This window comes from Uloborus diversus, chromosome 7 (genome assembly GCF_026930045.1).
Source record: "Uloborus diversus isolate 005 chromosome 7, Udiv.v.3.1, whole genome shotgun sequence".
NCBI lineage: Eukaryota > Metazoa > Arthropoda > Arachnida > Araneae > Uloboridae > Uloborus > Uloborus diversus.
This window is the reverse complement of record NC_072737.1, coordinates 28555337-28575912: the sequence shown is the minus strand read 5'-3', so window position 1 is coordinate 28575912 and position 20576 is coordinate 28555337. Positions and strand designations below refer to the sequence as shown.

Here is a 20576-nt window from a genome sequence, read left to right as displayed (position 1 = left end):
CGAATTTGAAAGCCAGTTTTTCGGCATGAACTCATCGGTTTGCAAGGAGAATTTTTTTTTTTTTTTTCATTCGAGTATTTTGGAGCCTAATCGGTCATTAAGTAGGTATAAAAAATAAAAGTAAAATATCCACTTGTTTTTCAAAAAAAAAAAAAAGTTCACTGGCGGTTGGAAGCAACGTTTAGTTGACAGAAAAACCGGTTCGTAAAAGAAGTCGAAACTTCTGTTACCGTATACGGTTAAAGCCTCAGGCCCTCCCACCTGTTGAAAGTGAAGACGAAAGAGAAATAAAAACAGAAACTGTACCATCTGTGTTTTCTCAGGCGCTCATTTCAGCATTCACATTAGTAATCGTGTGACGAAAAATATTCTGCAATACGTTATTTTTAACATCGGTCGTCAAGTTGTCGCGTCTATCAAAATTGAGTGATGTCAATACTGTAGAATAAACTGGACACTTAGGATGACGTAAATTCAGAAGATTTGTGCTTTTGTGGGATAATGATCAAATTCAAAACAGATTTGAAAGCATCTGCATGAACTGAAGGACAGTTCAAGGTGAAAAGGTAGGTCGCTTACCTTTTTTTTTTAAGCATATGATTATTGATTTAATCTTGTTACACTTACAATACAGCAGCTATAGATAATGCGTCAAATTGAAGCCCTCGGGGTGACAAGTGGACTGCTCTACTTTCAGAAATTGCAAAAAACGTATTGAAAATTCAAATTTAAAGATTTTGTATTTGTATTTGAACTGAATTTATATTAGAACTTGCCTTTATGAAACTTATATCGGTGACATCTTAATAATTAAGCGTTATAATCTGAATTTTCCCGTTCTTGGTAAAATACGCATAATAATGAAAATAAATTTTGGATTTTTGAAAAATAATTCAAATAGTCTTTGGTTCAACTAAAATAGCAATACAAGTCTCCGGGACGCCCAGATGAAAGGTCATTGAGGTCACTGCGCCCTTCCAAAAATTTCCTTATTCGGAAAATGATGTCTGACCATTCGGCCAACTTATCAGAAAACGGCCAAATTTTCATCATTCCGTGAAATTTGGAGTTCCATTCGGCAAAGTTATCACCATTTGGCAAAACTTGGATTTCGATTCGGCAAAATTAACGTCATTCGGTACATTCGGAGTTCCATTCGGCAAAGTTATCATCATTCGGCAAAAGTTGGAACTTGATTCGGCAGAATTATCATCATTCGGTACATCTGGAGTCCCATTCGGCAAAATTTCTAGTTCCATTCTGCAATATTGTCATCATTGAACAACAGAGGCGGCGATTGGGATGGAAAAGCGGGGGAGGGGGGGGGGGGCAAAAAAAAAAACAACAACTAAAACCTATAGGATTTTTAGCGGCAGCAAAAAATGAAAGAAAAAAAAAGTACAAAATTTAGCTAAACCTGGTTTTAAGAGCATATGAGTGGTAATTGATGCGCAAATCTAACAGCTTAATCATGTTTTTCTTAAGATTTTGATGAATTATGTACACAATAACTTTCCCCGAAGAAACACTTAGACGTGAACTAGACTTTTTACCCCAAAGTATTTTGAGGTGTCATAAACACTTGGTAATAATTTCATTAAGCAAGCATGGCCTGCTTAAGTAAAACAATTGATTTACTAATATCTAAACAATGAATACATAAATTAAAAGTTATTGATTGCGTTAAATAATGTTTCGTAAACAGATATACAAAGTAAAACAAATAATTACGACCTGAAAATATTGACACTTGTTTTTTTTTTAATAATTTCTAGTTTTGGTTTCTAATTTGGAAAATAAAACAATTAAACGGACCATAAAAAGTGGGGAGGTGATGAGAAAGTTGGATTTTCGATCCTGGACCCCCCCCCCCCCCCCCGTTGAAAAATTCCTGAGTGCGCCACTGACCCGCAGCCGATCCTTTTCTCGTGCTTGTCGGATGAGCCTACCTAATTTATTTTATTTGTACTGCAATATGATTTTAATATAATATTAAAAGAAATTTTGTCACGAGAATAATATATCAAGCATTTAATTTAAATCACAAACAGTGAGGAAAATAAAGAAAAAATATTTGAACGATTATTTTGTTTGTATTGAAAGCCTAATAAATGTAAATTATCTAACATGCAATATAACGTATTTTTTGAGGGGGGGGGGGGGTAAACCTTATGGGTCCCTGGGACTAACCCCAATTGACATACGTGTTAATCAGGGTCTGAGGCTACACTCAGAAAGTGGTGGGTCATGGAGAAAACGGTGGTCGTATTTGAATTCAAATGCTCATCTTCCATAAGGATTAGTAAGAATACATAGGCGGCTCGTACATGAGTACGACTGTCCTTCACTTCCAAAAGTAAAGGGGCCCCCTCTCTTTTCAAAGGTAAAAATTAACGATCGGTTGAAGATTTTTTACTGGAAGATTACTATTCAATGAAAACTGTGGTGAATCCATTATTTACATTTAAAGAAATTATAGTTTTATTGAAAACTTTTAGTTGAGGTCTTAGGGTAATTTAAGCTTCAAAACAAATACAATGCAATATTTCTTGCGTTGCTATTTTATGATGGTATTATGTATGCAAGGTGCAAGGAATATGCTTTATGAGGCTAGAGTCAATTTGAAAAGCAAAACTCATGAGTTTAGAAAAGATATATATATATATATATATATATATATTGTAGACACTAAAATACAATTGAATGCAATTATTAAAAATTGTCTATTACATATGTTCAAAGTCAAACAAACCCAACGGTGATTCAAAAGGGGATTGTTTAGTAAATTTTCTCACAGAGGGCAGCACAAGAATCATAACTGGAGAGTCATCTGTTCATTCTGTGAATGTGTAGAATCTTTTCATCAAAAACCAGAAAAAAAAAAAAAGAAAGAAAGAAAAGTTTGTAGAGTGAGCAATATGTTTGGAACAGAAAAGTTAACAATTTATTTTTTTTAGGAATAAAGGAGGAAAACAATAATTTTCAAGCAGTTAAGATCAGTTTTGAATTATCAGTAATCAAGGGCGTATCCAGCTAAATATGGAAAAGAGATGAGGGGGGAGGCAGGCCACCCCCCCCCCCCCCCCCATATTTTGAAAATCAAGCTCTTTTGCATTTGTTCATGTATATTGTAGTTTTTCTATACAAAATGCAACCTTTTTGTTCCAACGCCCTCCCCCCTCCCGTCCCCCTTCGCCCCAAAATATTATGAAATGATAGGCTTGTGGCTCTGTGCAAGGCACTTTAATTTTTTTCACGGTGCTTGGAGAGGGGCGTCGCTTCATTAATGGTGACTGGGGGACGTTAAATATGCTCGTTGTCACCAAGTCCTCCAATTGAAAGGATATGCCTTTGTGGGTGCTGGACCAGGGATTGCTCGGCATCTGGTCTAAGCCAAAAAATCAGAGCCGTCTTCATCCAACTGGTTAAATCACAAATAGTGGTAGATACGGGGGGTCCCTGGAGTGAAAAGTGAAAAGTGTGCGACACATCTTTTTTTTTTTTTTTTTTGCAAAAGAAAGACTTTTGTGTGAGTTTGTGGGAAAAAGTAAGTGTTTTCGGCGTTACTTTCATAGTGTTATTGAAGTGCTAACCCAACTGAACACCAATAACTATCCCTTTTCAATGAACTCCAAAAGAAGAAATAAACACTTTTAAAATCATTGAAAAAATTACTAGAGCGAAACTCATCGATAAAAGTTTAAGCGACCGTCAGTTATTTTATTATTATTTTTAATGAACTGTTTTATTTTTTAAATTGATTTCTTTTTATTTTGGAAGGGGGTAGCTGCTCTCCTCCCCCTCCTCTGGATACGCCTGTGCCGGTTGGTCTAAATTGTTTCAAAGATTATTTTTCATATTCTGCCCTAAAGTATGCCAATTTTATATTGTCAAAGATTAAAAAGAAAAAAAAGAAAGAATTGAAAAAGCATAAGAATAATAGGTAATTATTTGGTAGACTGAAAATTGACGCAAGTAAGGGATAAATATAACTGAATCAAAACGAAATAAATACAAAGGGCAAATAACCAGGGCTGACAGAAAATGACCAACCCCCTACCTCAACTCCGTGGCATTCAATTCCGAGTCTATACCCCAATATCAGTTCGACTCCGCAGTCTTGGCAGAAGTTCAGGCTCGGAGAGAAAATGACCAACTCCGGTATACCTTGGTTCTCGGCGGCCCTGGCCTCAAACTCCATAACTCCAACTCATATGCTGGGTTTTTACTATCAAATAATGATTGTTAAGATGATTTATTTTTGTTTTCACTCTCAAGTTTTGGATTATTTATTTTATTTTTGGCAGTAGGAATTAAAAGTTTTTTTTTTATTTTAATTTTTATTTTATCAAAGAAAGAGCTATGCAAACGATTTTGACGAAAATAAATTCAGGGAAAAAAAGACATTTTATTATTTAATTTCTAAAATATACGTTTTTTTCTCTAATTTTTGGCAACAGGAGAAAAATAAATCCCGAGTCTTTTAAATAAAATATATTTGTTTTAATGCTCTTTTTTAGATTTCGTTTTTTTTTTTTTTTTTTTTTTTTTTAATAATTAGAATTTTTTACGGGATGAGTATATTAGTGGCATTGATGAAAAGTTGCTGCTCCTTTATTTGCTCGTTTACTTATTTTTACGTAACTATTTCATCATATCAGAAATGCATATTATGTTTTCAGCAATCAACTGAAACTGCTGAAAAGGAATGTTTGTCATAATTTTGCAGTTAGCTGATTAAGAAAATATTGACCAGATGCTGGAAAACCAATGTTGGTGTACGGCAAAGCAGTTCTGTGTGGAATTTCTTGTTTCTTCTATCTTTTTCTTTTACAAGAAAGTTAAACTGAAAATGAAACTGTTTCTGAAAATATTACGAACTTCATGTTAACGTAATCAAAATTTATTTATTTATTAATACTAGCAAAAATACCCGGCGTTGCCTGGGTCAGTAATAATTGTAAAAAACAATCGCTACTTTCTTTCGTTTTCTGTTTTAACTGAAAGAACTCAAAACACACCGCTTTGGTTGCGTTCGACGAACCTTATTATTATTAGTCTATGCGATTTTCCATAGACTAATGATAACAGACCGAGCTTTCCCAGACTTGCTGATGAAAAAATTGGTTCATATATACATCATGTGACTGGTTGGAGGCTCGGCGAAAACTTTGGCAGCATGGTTGCTAGATGGCAGGATTATCTATAGTTTGGCACTCGACATGTATTTTAAGACGTAATGTGTTTTTATTATAATTTTTTTTCACAAGTGCAGAGATTGAACTATTTTTCTTTCAGTTAAGCATTATTTTGACATTAGTACTTAGTTTTTGATCACAGTTTTCAGGAACTTTAATTTCATTTGGAACTGCTACGTCAGCGTTGACGTAAACGTAATGGCTTAAACGTTTTGCGTTAACGCAAAAATGTACTAATCGGTATCTTAAATTGAAACTGTAGGTAAAAATCTTACCGCTTGCCGATTCTTTTTGGGCGCTTGCATCTTTAATTGCTTAGAGAGCTATTGAAATTGAATAAAGAAAATGCACATTACCAGAGCCGTGTCCAAGGGGAGGGTTTTAGGGGTTAAACCCCTCCCATTGGAGAAAAAATAAAAAAATAAATGAAGAATTGTGCATATTTGACTTAAAATTAGCTTTAATGTTCAAATTTGTGTACAGAACTTTTTTTTAAAAAGCATTCTCTTTGAAGTTGCCTGGTAACTTACGACACTGTATTCTCTTAATCAACTAAAATCATATTTTGGAAAAACAGAGATGGAGGAACAGTTGAATGGGCTGTCAATACTTTGTTTAATATTGCTTCTCATAAGGGGTGTTGATCTGGGGCGTTTCACAAAAAGCGATAACTGTTGCCGCTCAGTAGATGCATAGTAATTGCGTTTGTTAATGTAATTTACATCTGCATCAAAACTCTTCTTATTTAGTTTGCTAAGCATTATCTTACAATATTAAAACCTGAAAACATATGTTATAAAAGAGTTTGTGAAATTTTCTCAGTACTTGTTGCAATATATTGCACTGTAAACAGATAATAGATTTGAATCTAAACAAGCAGTAAAATGGATAAATACTGAGGTTTTCTTGCCCAACCAAAAATTTCCTTCTGGGAGGTGGGGTTCATAACGATCCTTACATGTACAATACAACATCATTTATCCGGACTAGATAGGACCAAAGGCAATGCTAATAAACGAAAATCCTGATAATAATCAATAATATTCTTAAATATGCAGACTTATCTTTTATTGCACCAAAAAACAATGCTTTCTAACAAAACTATATCATACCATTTTTTCTCAATTACTTCATCAGTTATAATTCAGCTGCAATAGTATTGGGCTGACATCCAAAGAGTACATCATATTGTTTGCTAAATTAGTACTATACTTTATTGTACGTCCTTTGCAGAAGTAGTATGCTTAATTGAAATGAAACCGAGTATTTGGCGCATTTAAACTTCTGTTCTTGAAATCATAATTTTAAATGATTATTTACGTAAATATATTTTTTCTACAAATTTGATCTGGATAAACAGGCGCTGGCTAAACGAGGTTCTGCTGTGTGTAAAATACATTTATAGAATAGGTAGTATATTACTTAAAACCTAATCTTCTGTGAATTTGAACCATCCTCCCTTCCCTCCAAACTGCTAAGCCCCTCATTATGACCTTAAACTGTGAAGAATTATTTGCACACTGAAGTGTGTTTTCCTGACAATGCAACTAAGAATAAAAACAATTGAAGCCAAAAACAGGCCCGTCATTTGGGAGATCAGGGGGTCAATTCTACCCCTCTTCCTAGATTTTACAAACACAGGGATGTGCCGTCCTAAACTCGCTTTTAGAGCAATCTTGGGAGCAGGAAAATGGTGAGTTTGGAGAAGTAAAACGGTGAATTTGGAGCAGCTTGGAGCAGTAAAATTGCAAATTTGGAGCAGCTTGCAGCAGCGAAAAGTTAAATTTTGCATCAATTTGTAGCAACTATGTATATTTCACGCACAGAAATATGTGTGACATGATAAAATGATAAAAAAGGAGATTAAGGATGCAAAAAACCGCAACTCCAACACTCCAACTACTAATTGAAGCTCTCTTAATTACATTTATTTATTTGTTTATTTTTATTTTATTTTATATTTATTTATTTATTTTCTTTTTTGTCTAATATTTTTCACAAAAAACAAGCCATGTCCTGCTCTACTTTTTCTCTCTTACACTGATTTAAATTTAGTTCACATATTTACTTTCCTTAATACATCACTGCTTTTGTTTGCTTTTTTGTAGTTCATACATATATGTAAAAGACACAAGATATATATACATAAAACTCAAAAACATATTCAAAAAGGCTAAAAAAGAATAGTTAAATTTAAAAACTTTACCTCAACAAATTACAAGTGAGTTTTAAAGAACTAATTATTAATCCTTTTTATTTATTTATTTTTTTTTTTTTTTTGGTACCTGTAAGTTATTTACTAACATTTGACCTTATACACATAGTCATATATGTTACATACTGAGCTGATTGATTAACAAATCTGAAGATCAAGCAAAGGAAACCATTAAAACCTTTAATTTTTAACTATTTGATATTTAATTACAAAATTAATAATGAAATTACAATGAAAAAAAAATGCTTTTAAGAAATGATGTCATAAGAAAAGGAGTTTTAAAATACATGTGAAAAAATAAAAATAAAAATTTTGAGGCAGGCTCAGAATATGGAAAGTAATGCTTGAGTCTCAGAAACTTTAAATGTCTGCATTTTCATCGCCAGAGCATTAGAATTCCCCGATTTTTGCTATCTTATGTGTCTCCAACCAAAATTAGAGATCAATTTTCTGTCCTAAAATCTTAAGAAACCCAAGATTAAAAACTGTTGAACAATATTAATTTTTACACATGGCATTGGCTTAGATCAATTCGGATGCAACTAGATTTGACATTTTTGAGTGGGCATGGCAAGAAAACGAACTTACAAGTCCTCTTCTTCTTAAAACAAAAGATAAGAATGGTTGAAAATAATTGTCAATGCAAAATTTTTCAACTCAAAGGAAACGATCACATAATAAATTAAAACGATTGAATTTTTCAAAAGCGGATGCAATCGGATTTTGAAATACGCAAAAAATCGGGGCTATATAAAAAAAATCGTAAAAACAAGCTCCAAATGCCTAAACTTGATGATAATCTGAAAAAACTGCCAAATATGCTGAAGGAACTGCAACATTAAATGCAAAATCGCACTTTTGGCGCAAGTTTGTCCGATTTTGGAGCAGAAAAGTTAATTTAGCAGTCTTTTGGAGCAGTTTGTCGCAACTGGCACATCCCTGCAAACATGATGAATTTAAGCATTTTTGTACATATTTTGTTGTTTTTTCAGATAAAATGTATCTATCAAACGCTTTGCCCCTCCCCTTCAAAACAAAATGTTTTGAAGTGACAGGCCTGCTAAAACCCCTCCCTTGATGAAATCCTGGACACGGGCCTGCACATTACTATCTAAACGAAAAACTGACTATATTAACAAAATATTTACAACTAAGATAACAAATTTACAAATAGGACTCCATAAAAGATCCTTCTTCCGTGTTCCATCAATTCTATTTATTTTATTTCTCGTTTGCGTTGAACGCCCGCTGTTTATAAGATATCCACCAGTCATTTGGTTTGGCTTATGAGCAGCAAAAGGGTTGCCATAACTCGGTCTATATTCTTATTATTAGTCTATGGTTTAATCTTTAATCATTTGATGTAGAAATTGCTGTTTTCGATCACGACGTTTTTAAACTAAGTTTTTTAGCAATAAATTATAGCCTAAGTTGTTCCCTGTTGATTTAGCTATCTATGGTGAAAAAATGGTTAAAATACATTCAGTAGTTTTTAAGTTTACCCCGGACATCCGGACAGAAGTAGCCCTTTATGTATAAAGATAAGGATGCAACTCCTAAGAAAGCAATATATATCACGCTTGCTCCAGAGAGATCTTGATTCAAAATTTACATTATGATTACTTTTAATGTTGCTGTTGTAAAGCAACGAATTTCCGAATGGGTTTAATCTTTAATCGTTTGATGTGGAAATTACATGACTTTTACTGTTTTCCATCACGACGTTTTTAAACTAAGTTTTTTAGCAACAAATTATAGCCTAAGTTGTTCCCCGATAATGTAGCTATCTATGGCGGAAAAATGGTTAAAATCCCTCCAGTAGTTTTGAAGTTTACCCCGGACATCCGGACAGAGCGTAGACCTTTATGTATAAAGATAAGGATGCAACTCCTAAGAAAGCTATAAATGTCATGCTTGCTCCAGAGAGGCCTTGATTCAAAATTTACATTATGATTACTTTTAATATTGCTGTTGTTAGGCAACGAATTTTCGAAACAATGGGATTAATCTTTAATCATTTGATGCGGAAATTACATGACATTTACTGTTTTCGATCACGACGTTCTTAAACTAAGTTTTTTAGCAATAAATTATAGCCTAAGTTGTTCCCCGATTATGTTGCTATCTATGGTGAAAAAATGGTTAAAATCCGTCCAGTAGTTTTGAAGTTTAGCCCGGACATCCGGACAGAGATTAGCCCTTTATGTATAAAGATTATTATTATTATTATTTTGGCGTTAAGTAGAAAGGATTTTGAGGGCGTTTCACAAAGAGTGAGATCCGTGCTAGGATTACCACTATACATAAACATAACACATTTATTTATAACTAGTGGTGCCCGCACGGCTTTTCCCGTAGTAGAAAATTAAAAGGTCACTTGATTCACCTGTATATTTACAAATAATAGATGATGAATTTCTCGCCAATTTATTATGTTCATTTGCTTGCCCATGTTACGGTTCCACATTATGATAATTTGGTACTTTACTCATCCACGTTGTAATAATTTGCTCGGTAAAATTTTCCTGAAATTGGAATAGAAAAAGAACAAAATCGAATTTTCGAAAAATCGCTTCGAGGTGCAGACCCCCGTGCTACAAACTATTTCTGTGCCAAATTTAATGAAAATCGGCCGAACGGTCTAGGCGCTATGCGTGTCACAGAGATCCAGACATCCCGATATATAGACAGAGAGACTTTCAGCTTTGTTATTAGTAAAGAAAGATGATCAATTTACTCATAGTTCATTCATATTTTTTATTTATAATTTTGCTACGTATCACAAAAGAACATAAGTATCACATAAAAATATTAATCGTAGGAAATACTTTCAAAATTCCACATGATACTATAACCAAGTGTTCAATTACCTGTAGTCCGTAGTCTGCCACTCTTTCTTCAATCCTGTTGTTGCAAATCTCCGGTGTTTAGCAGCGCTAAACCAGGTCTATGAAATTTGTCACTCTCATAAAATCCAACACCAACATTGGATCCGACAAAAAATCCAATCTTGAAAGTCCCAGACAATTCATTATATGTTCGGGGGTGGCCTGATGGTCGGCACACTTCACACAGGTTGGAAAAGTCTTTTTTCCACTGCAATATGTCAATGATTTTCTAGGTGTCCACTAATGAGCCTAGTGATGGTCGTCTGATCTCGCCTACCACACTTGAGAGATAATGCACCTCCAGGGCACTTCGCCTATACCAATTGTGTGTAGGAGGGACAGTCCAGGAGGACTTTGCATCTCTTTTAGCCTTAGAAAATAGCTCCAAGTAAGTCAAAGAGTCAGGTGTATATAATGGCTCACCAGTCCCTTTTTTAGCCAAGATATCGGCCATCTCGTTGCCGTGTACATCAGCGTGAGATGGAATCCACTGAAAATGCACCTCTCGAAAAGAAGAAATATGCTCCAGTTTGTGAATAATAGAAACACCATTCTTCAATCCTATCTTCTGCAAATAACTTCCCGATAATTCCAAATATGGTAACAGTACCGACGTTTACTTACAGATGGCAGCACTAACAACGATGAAAAGATGTCAAATGAAGACTTCAAAAACAAGCACACGCTCTTGATGAGCTTTCTAACAAATACAAGTGAAGTGAAAGGAGAAGTTCCGAAGATTGCAAATTATTTTTCACATTAAAAGCTGATTTTAAAAACAAAATATGCCTCTTTCTCACCTAATGCAATAGATACACAAAACATAAATAAACAAGCAAATAAAGAAGTAGCTCTTTTCAAGTAATGCAGTTAATATATTTTTTCCAAAAGAAAAACTCTTTAAACGTTTATGAAAAAGAAACGAAAATAAGAAGCTCATTAAAATAGATCATTTTATCAAAAATTAAAAAAAAAATAATAATTATAAAGGGCGTTTGTAGCACTTCCTTTTGTGCAAAAATAAAGTGTCTCGGATTTCATTTTTTCCCCGTTGCCAAGAATAAAAATATAATAATAAATAAATATATTTTAGGAAATAAATAAATAAAAAAAGAAAAATTATTTTGAATTTTGACATCTTGAATTCAAATTATGTTTTTCGCAATCACAAGTGTGTATGTAGGCGTGTATGTTTGTGTGTGGGGAGTATGTGTGTTTGTGTGTGGGGAGTATGTGTGTTTGTGTGTAGAAGGTATGTGTATGTATGTATAGGCATGTGTGTTTGTGTCTGTGTCTGGCATAAGTGTGTGGGTAGTTGTGTATATGAATGGTGTGGGGGGGGGGGGGGTATGTGTATGTGTGTGTAGGCATATGTGTTTGTGTCTGTGTGCAGGCATGAATGTGTGGGTAGTTGTGTGTATGTTTTTGTGTATGTGTGTAGGTGTGTGTATGTGTGTTCGTGTATGTGTGTGTGTGTGTGTTTGTGTGTGTATGTGTGCGTGCGTGTGTGTGTAGTTGTGTATGTATGCGCGTGTGTGTAGGACATGGATGCAACCTGGAGACGGCTTTCGCTATAGGAGCAGGACCCGGTCGACGGTGATGCTGCAGAGGGTGGCGGTGGGAAAATAAAATGATAGGACATCAAAGCAGTCAAGTGAGAACAGTAAGCAATCGTGATTGCTCAATAATAATACGTCCTCTACAGTAAATAATTTTAACAAAGAATAAATCGTCTGCACATATCTTCCTGTTAAAAAATAAAGCATTCCGAATTTCCATTTATTTCCAATTTCCAAAAGTATTATAAGTAAATTAAAACTTTAAAATGTTAAAATAAAACTAATTATCTCAGCAATCATATTTTCACAGTAAAAACCAAAGCGGTAGAGTCTGCGGGGTAAAGGAGTGGGAATCGGGATCTGAGGCTTAAAATTCCAAGGTTTAAAGTTTTCTCTCCGTGTCTGCATTTCCGCCAAAGCTGCGGAGTCATTCTGAGCCCTCGAGTCAGAGTTGGACTCATTTTGGGGTACAGGAGACGGAATTGGAGTTTCCCTCTGACTCCGCAGCCCTGTGGTAAAAACATTTGTGCTTTGAATTCATTTCATTTCTCTCTCACTTTAAACTATGTTGAAGTCTATGAGAGATGATATTTGCTTTTTATTAATAGCTTCTACACTTTTTCTTGAAACAGAAATCAAGAACATATTCAGAATTTGTTCAATTTTCTCAATATTTTAATACCGAAAGATTTTTTTTATTTTTGTTGGATTCTTAGACAAAACGGTTTGAAATTTCCGTAGGTGTTAGCATTGAAAATTTCTGAATTGTTTTGTTTGTCTTTGTCTGCAGCATTGGTGCAGATCATTTTGTCAACTAAGAACTCTCGATGGTGAGCAAACTTTATTTTAGCTACCAGTTTGTTGGCACTCTCAGCTTCAACGAGATATCTGCCTCCAGCTCGGTTATTGTCTATTCCAGACTGATGAGTCCAAAACAAGGACAAAACTTCTGTATCTGAATGGCATAACCGTGCTGTCGATATATTGCATGTATTCTCAAAGTAGTTTTATTTTATTTTAGCGAATTGTTTAATAATTCGTTCAGTAAAATAAAATTTTAGTTTTAAGTGGGTGGTCTACCATTTTCAAACTATAGAAAGAACAAGTGAGATTTCATGATTTTTTTCTATGTTTTAATTGGGATTTTATTGGGAAACTAGTGGTACCCGCACGGCTTTGCCCGTAGTTGAAAATTAAAAGGTCATTCGTGTCGCCTGTATATTTGAATAATGGATGATGAATTTCTCGCCAATTGGCTATGCTCATTCGCTCTCCCATTCCACGTCATGATAATTTCGTAATTTACTAGTCCATCTTGTGATAATTTTGCTCCGGAAAATGTTCTTAAAATTGAAATAGAAAAAGAATAAAATCGAATTTTCGAAAAATCGCTTCGAGGTGCACACCCCCGTGCTACAAACTAACTTTGTGCCAAATTTCATGAAAATCGGCCGAACGGTCTAGGCGCTATGCGCGTCACAGAGATCCAGACAGAGAGACTTTCCGCTTTATTATTAGTAAAGATAAAGAAGAAGACGGTAGCAAATGAATTTTTTGAAGCAATGGTGCGACATCAGGGCAAAACATCGATGTTTTTACGCTTTCTTGCTTAGCCTGACTTTGAGGGTGCAGAATTGTATCCTCATACTAAAATACTTGTTTTTGCTTCGGTTATTTACTCAAGTTTCTTCTTTCTTTTTCTCCCTCACAATAGGATAACATCAACGAAATCATGCCGGGTGATGCACGAAGATGTGCTGCAGTCTTTTAGCCATTCTTCCAATCTGTGCAGTCATTGTTAGCTCACTGTCTTTCGTCTTCCAGTTCATAGCGCTACCTTCTGACGAATGGGGACACTTTGCGACAAGGAAAATACGTGGTAAAAATTCATTACTATATCTCATTGATGTAATGTGGTAATGCCTGCAGATGACAGCTTCACTCCTTATAATTGATTCAGTATTATATTTTCACTTATGATGCTGAAATATTTGCATTCTCATACTTTAAATGTGTCTTTTTTTCCTATTAGGCAATTAGAAAAAAACGAGCTGATGTGTGCATCACATGACTTCCTTTTACTCCATTTTAATATCATTGTCTCATTATTGGTAGTTTTAATGTGATTCAGTAGTTTACTTTCTAAATATCATCAACAGTGGCCAAATTGAAACCAGATTTAAAAAAAAAAATATATATATATAAAAAATTAATTTGAATTTTTGGCATCTTGAATTCAAATTATGGTTTTCGCAATCACGAGCGTGTGTGTTTGTGTAGGCGCATGTGTGTGGGTGCGTAAGTGTATGTATGCATGTGTGTGAGTGAGTGTTGTGTACGTGCGTGTGCGTGTAGGTAGGTATTCGTGTGTGTGTGTGTGTGTGTAGACGTTCGTGTGTGTGTCTGTGTAGGCGTTCGTGTGTGTGTGTGTGTGTAGGCGTACGTGTGTGTGTGTGTGTGTAGGCGTTCGTGTGTGTGGGACATGGACGCCACCGCCCAGGAAAAGTGGATTCCGGGGGACAGTGCTCAGGACCAGCCGCGCCGCCGCCGGTGGGCGGTGGTGCTGCTGGTCCAAGCTGAAAAAGGAACCGGAACATCAAGGACTGTCAAGTGAGAACAATAAGCAATCGTGATTGCTCAAAAAAAAATCGTCAAATTTATCGCCAATTTGGCGACCAAAAGACTTTTGATGTATCACCAAGTGTCCGCCAAATTATAACACCACTTGAATTTACAACGAAATTAACAATGATTTTCCCCAAAAAAGGGGCAAAAGGCCCCTTTAGAAACACCCGATATGCAAGGGGAGGTGTACAACTAGACCCCACTAGGAGTCTACGTACAAATTTCAACTTTCTAGAACATACCGTTTCTGAGTTATGCGAAATACATACGCACATACGTACTTACGGACGCTACGAGAAAACTCGTTGTAATTAACTCGGGGATTGTCAAAATGGATATTTCAAGGATCTATACGTTCTTAGGCACTTATCCACGTGTGGTCGGGTTGAAAAAAAAAAAAAAAAACTAAATATTCATTCAGGAGTGAGCAAATTGGAAATTAAGGCCGATTTTTGAGTGAATTTTTTTTCACGAATAAAATACTTCTTTTTTTGTAACAGGAAGTAAAAAGAAAGAAAAAAAATATCTAGCTTAGAAAATAAAGTAAAACCAAAATTCGTTTCGTTTTTAAACGAGTGTTTCAGATTAGCATAATTTGTCATTGAAGCGGAAAAACTTTGCATAGAAACTCAATTAATATATTTTACCTCACATTAAAAAAAAGCCATAAGCTTCCAACGCCTGGGATTAATTTATATTTTGACACCTTGAATTTAAATTAATATTTTCACAATCACGAATTGCGAAAGGAGCCTACTCGTTGGTTTTCTTGTTACTTCCGTTTACAAAAAAGGAAGTATTGTATTCGTAAAAAAATTTTCACTCAAAAATCGACATTAATTTCCATTTTTCTCACCCCCGAATAAAAGTTTAGTTTTTTCTGACCCGACCACACGTGGATGTATGCCTAAGAACGTATAGACACGCGAAATATCCATTTTTACGATTCCCGAGTTAATTACAACAAGTTTTCTCGTGACGTCTGTATGTACTAAGTATGTATGCACTGTATTTTAAAATTCCCTCAAAAAACGAAAAATGTACTGGTAGCAGAGTTGCCGACAATTTTCCGTTTTTTTACAGAAGTGGTGTTTTCCATTTTTATCACGGATGCTTTCCGTTTTTTCATACTGACACTTTCCGTTTTTATCACGGACGCTTTCCGTTTTAAAACTGCTATTTTCCGTTCTCAATCGGAATATTTTCCGTTTTATGAACTGATGTTTTCAGTTTCTAATATAGATATTTTCCGTTTCATGAACTGAAGTTTTCAGTTTATAATATAAATATTTTCCGTTTTATGAACTGATGTTTTCAGTTTTTAATGTAGATACTTTCCGTTTCATGAACTGATGTTTTCAGTTTATAATATAAATATTTTCCGTTTTATGCACGTATATTTTCAGTTTAAAAAACTATTATTTTGAAAATATAGCTGGGCAATTAAAGCGTAATGAATTAACATTTGCAGATTTTAAAAGTCCTTATAATTTTTCTTTTTTTTTTTTTTTGAAAAGCAGAAAAAAAAAAGAAAAAAAAACCTGTGACCCTCTTCCTCCAATCAACTCTAATTTGAATTCTGAAACTTTGAATTCAAATTATGTGTTTCGCGATCACGAGTTGCGACAAGACCCTACTCATTAGAGTTATTGTTTCTAGAAATGGCTCCCCCCCCCCCCAAGCATGTCCCTCCTCCTGGGTGGTTATGTATGTATAGTTGTGTGTGTGCACGTAGGCCTGTGTATGTGTGTAAAGGCGTGCACGTGTAGGCGAGTGTGTATGAGCATGCGTGTGTGGACATGGACGCCACCACCCAACAGAAGTGGATTCCGGGGGACAGTGCTCATGACCAGCGCAGCCTTGCCGCCGCCGGTGGGCGGTGGTGCTGCTGGTCCAAGCTGAAAAAGGAACCACAACGTCAAGGACTGTCAAATGAGAACAATAAGCAATCGTGATTGCTCAAAAAAAAAAAAAAAAGTTTTATTAGAGCATTTCCACGAATTTCTTCATTAACTTTCAAAAACTTGTGAAACTTCCTAAATATGAGGAAACACATATTTACTATGCAGAAACTATCTTTCTCTTTTGAAGGTATAGAGGGAAGATATATTGTATTGAAATCTTTTATCAACAAAGAATTGCAAAACATATGAAATAAACGCAAATCATACCGTTTTTTTTCTTTTTTAAATCAGTCTTCACAAAAATACCCTCCTCTCCCCCCCCCCCCCACCCCGACAAAAAAAGTTCCTGTAATAAACTGTGCGATGTTTTATCTAACAATAACTGCCATAAAGTTTAACTTTATCAAAATTATGGAAACTTATCAATTGTGCATAGTTAACATTGTTTTCAATAAAACAAAACAATTATTACAAGTACAAAATCATTTATTGCAGATCTTGTGCTACACAATTTTTATCATTATTTGCTTGCACCAATGTCAAATTAATAGTTTGCTTTGCTGTCATCATCAGTACCATTGTTATTTCTGCACTCATATATAGAGATCAAAAAAGATTCATAGGTACAACTGGGCCATTTTTCGACGATTCCAATTTTTCACAATTAATGTCACAAACCTCAATTACAAGAATAAAAGTATCAATGCATTATATCAAAAATATTTAACACATGGACTTTTTATTGAATAAATTATCAAGTGTCATGTCATAAACATGCAGATGAAAACATCAATTACATACGGTAAGATATTTGACTACAGTTTTTCTTGACAACGAGGTAATACGCTGACGGCAAGCGAAAAAAGTAGTCAACAGCACTGTTGAAATTTGGAGAGAAATTAGGCATCTTACTTCAGAAACAGTTAATTTGTAAAAACCCATGCATATTTTTTTTGCAACAATTTTTAAATTAATACTTTCAATTTTAAAAGTGGCAGTGTGGAGTAGTAGATATGTTAGAATTGAACGTGCCTAGCCAATAGCTCAAAAACAATTCTCGATCTCTTCTAATTCTCGGCTAGCTATAGTTGGGGCGAACCTTACCTGCCAGCCAAGTAATACTGAGATTCGGATATGCTTGACTTTCACAATGCTTCCAGGTTAGGTTTGCCTTAACTATAATAAGTGTAACATTTTATTTGCTAACTCAATTTTTGTTCCGAACCTCATTACTTGACTCTCAAGAAACAAAACTTATCCACGAAGAAATAGTATTTTAGCAGGTTATAAGAATTGTTTCGAGCATATTATTCAATAACTTCAAAAGAACTGTCATGAAAGGAATCATGAATTTGTGAATCATAATAAATATCACGGAGTTATACCTGGATGTTTTTCTACTATATTCTCTCCCCCCCACACACACACACAAAAAAAATCATTATTTTTTTGTGTTTATAATTTGTCCTTGTACTGTGCTTTCAATCTCCTTTTGCATTTATGTGGAAGGATGCAATAATGCACAATTCCACAAAATCGTATAAAATTGCAGCTGCTGCGGAAATAATTTTAACAACGAGAAGACAATTTTTTCAATTTATATGTTATAGTTGAACTCAGGTCAACGAGAGCCAAGGTTAGTCCTTCTTAGTTTGGTCGCCTTAACCCCTCCCCACATAAAACTGTAAAAATTATATTATTCCGATTCCGACTGATTAATTATACACCTGAAAAACTTTTCATGGAAACTGATTTTTTCATAAGAAATTTATTTTTAAAACAGTAAAATAGTGTTAGACTTTATTTCTCAGGACCAATCGGGTTTTTAAACTTAAAGTATATCCTTCCGCAAGCGGAAAGACTTCTGTTTAACATCAGTTACTCTTTAAATTATCATTGAATTCAGTTTACAGACATTCTGCATTTTAGAACAAATTGTGAAGTGTGTTGGGTTAGGATAGGCTGTCTCCTTTATTAGTTTTATTTGCTAAAGCAGCTATATCGTTAAAACTAGATTACACTGCAATAATTAAAAATTACTTTTGTTAGACTTAAAGCAGAAACTTTTCATGTGTGTAAATTTTGTCGTCATAATGCATAGTAATCTAGTAACTGATAAACAGCCAGCCATTTGTGCTGAGTAGGGCAATGTGGGGCAAAGTGAAATAGTTAAGATGACTGAGCTTTTCAAAATGAAAAAATTAGAAATTTATTTTGAAAATTATAGTACGTAAAGAAAGAACATTCTATTTAAAATAAAATTATCATTGAAACTGTATTTTTTAATTTTGGCAGTAAATTTGCAGTTTCAAAAAAAAAGTGGAAAATTTTCAACTTTTTTTTTTCATGGAGCAAAGTGAAAAATGAAATATTTTATTCAATTACTAGTGGTACTCGCACGGCTTTCCCCGTAATAGAAAAATTAAAAGGTCTTTTGGTTCGCCTGTTATATTTACAAATAATGTATAGTGAATTTTCTTGCCAATTGGCTTGTACACATGTTACGGTTCCACGTTATGATAATTTCGTATCTTGCCAATTGGCCTTTGCGCATGTTACGATTCCACGTTATGATAATTTCGTAATTTACTCGTCCATCTTATGATATTTTTGTTCTTAAAATTGGAATAGAAAAAGAACTACATCGAATTTTCGAAAAATCGCTTCGAGGTGCACACCCCCATGCTACAAAATAACTTTGTGCCAAATTTCATGAAAATCGGCCGAACGGTCTAGGCACGTCACAGAGATCCAGACATCCTCCGGACAGAGAGACTTTAGCTTTATTATTAGTAAAGATAGAAAATATTTTTGATCCATTGAATCAGTAAGTAAAAGGTTTAATGAGTAAATGAAAAGATACTGAAACAATAAACTGAAAATTAAATTAGCACACATATGTGCACACACAGTTTGTAAGCATAATATTTCAAATTTTAATGCATGATTAAAATAAAAGAATATGTATTTTTCATAAATAATTTTTAAAATTGATTTATTGAGTAAATGCAACTTTTCTTCAACATTGAAAATTATTCACAATGAAGATAAAGGACACTCGTTTATTAGGAATATACTAAACAGCCTACAATAAATAGCTATTCCAAATTTACAGAATCATCAGAAAAAATTGTCGACGTAGAACATTTTTGGTAGTTCACAGTGACCTCCCATTAGGGTGCCGCTTCCAGTGGCGTTTTGAAACAATAAAGATATTACAACGGCAATGATCGTAGACCGGTGTCCGTACATTGGCGCTTCGATTTGTGGTCAGTGCGGAACCAATGCATTGGTTAAGAGAAAAATTAGAAACCGATTTAACAATGCAGGATTTACACTGGTTTTTCGGGATGTATCAATCCAACGCCCAGCCCTAATGCATATGTAAAACAACATGTTTTATACTTACAATTTGCATATTCGCGGCGAACTTCCCTTTTCTGTTCAAGGAGTTCTTTTCATTCAGTTGCACAGTTGAATCCGCATTCCATCAATAAATTCTCCGGCTCACTTTGGAAGGTTCCAGTGCTGAGAGGGTTCAAAGTGGACAGCATCTGGAATGTTAAATAATGTGCTTAGAATAATATGATTCAAAGTTCTCAAAATAATGCTTTTTTTTAATGATTGATACATTTTTTTATTTCTTTCCTTAAAAAATTATGTATTATATTCATTAATGTAGATAACAAGCATTTAAAAGTTTGAAAGAGAGGGGGGGGGGAGAGAATATTTAAAATTGTTTTCTTGAAAACTCAAGTAGTTAACTAAAACTAGATGCTTCAACTTGTTAATTGAAATCTAATCAATTGCAAGAAGCAAGTTTATACAGACATACTTGTTATTCATAGAAATTAAAATAAATTGATAAAAAAAAACAGTAGTATTTTAAGTAATAAGCAATATCTTTACATTAACCTTACATATAGGCAGAAAATATTCTTCATTAACAATAAAACAATCAAGACTCAATGGTGTCCTATCTAACAATTACTTAGTTATTCGAGACAATTTTGTAAAATATCCCCTTAGCAAACAAAAGTTTTTAATATTATTAGAAGCTTTTTAATTTTAAAAACTTGTCACGATGTTTTCAAGTTTAAACAAAGGTCTGCGGGAAATTAAATGTTCAAACTAGATAAAAATTTAATTTTAAGCAGCAATCATCGTTACAGAATTTAAAAAGTATT

At 34.2% G+C, this 20576-nt stretch overlaps 1 protein-coding gene across 1 annotated transcript in view; it reads left to right on the top strand.

Moving 5' to 3' along the window:
• The first annotated feature begins 332 nt into the window (after positions 1-332).
• LOC129225650 (uncharacterized) overlaps positions 333-20576 on the top strand; it is a 40423-nt gene continuing 20179 nt past the window's right edge. Inside the window, exons 1-2 of the mRNA XM_054860120.1 lie at positions 333-566; positions 13575-13739. Coding sequence (XP_054716095.1) covers positions 13613-13739 — 127 coding nt within the window. The 5' untranslated portion in view covers positions 333-566; positions 13575-13612. The remainder of the gene's footprint in view (positions 567-13574; positions 13740-20576) is intronic.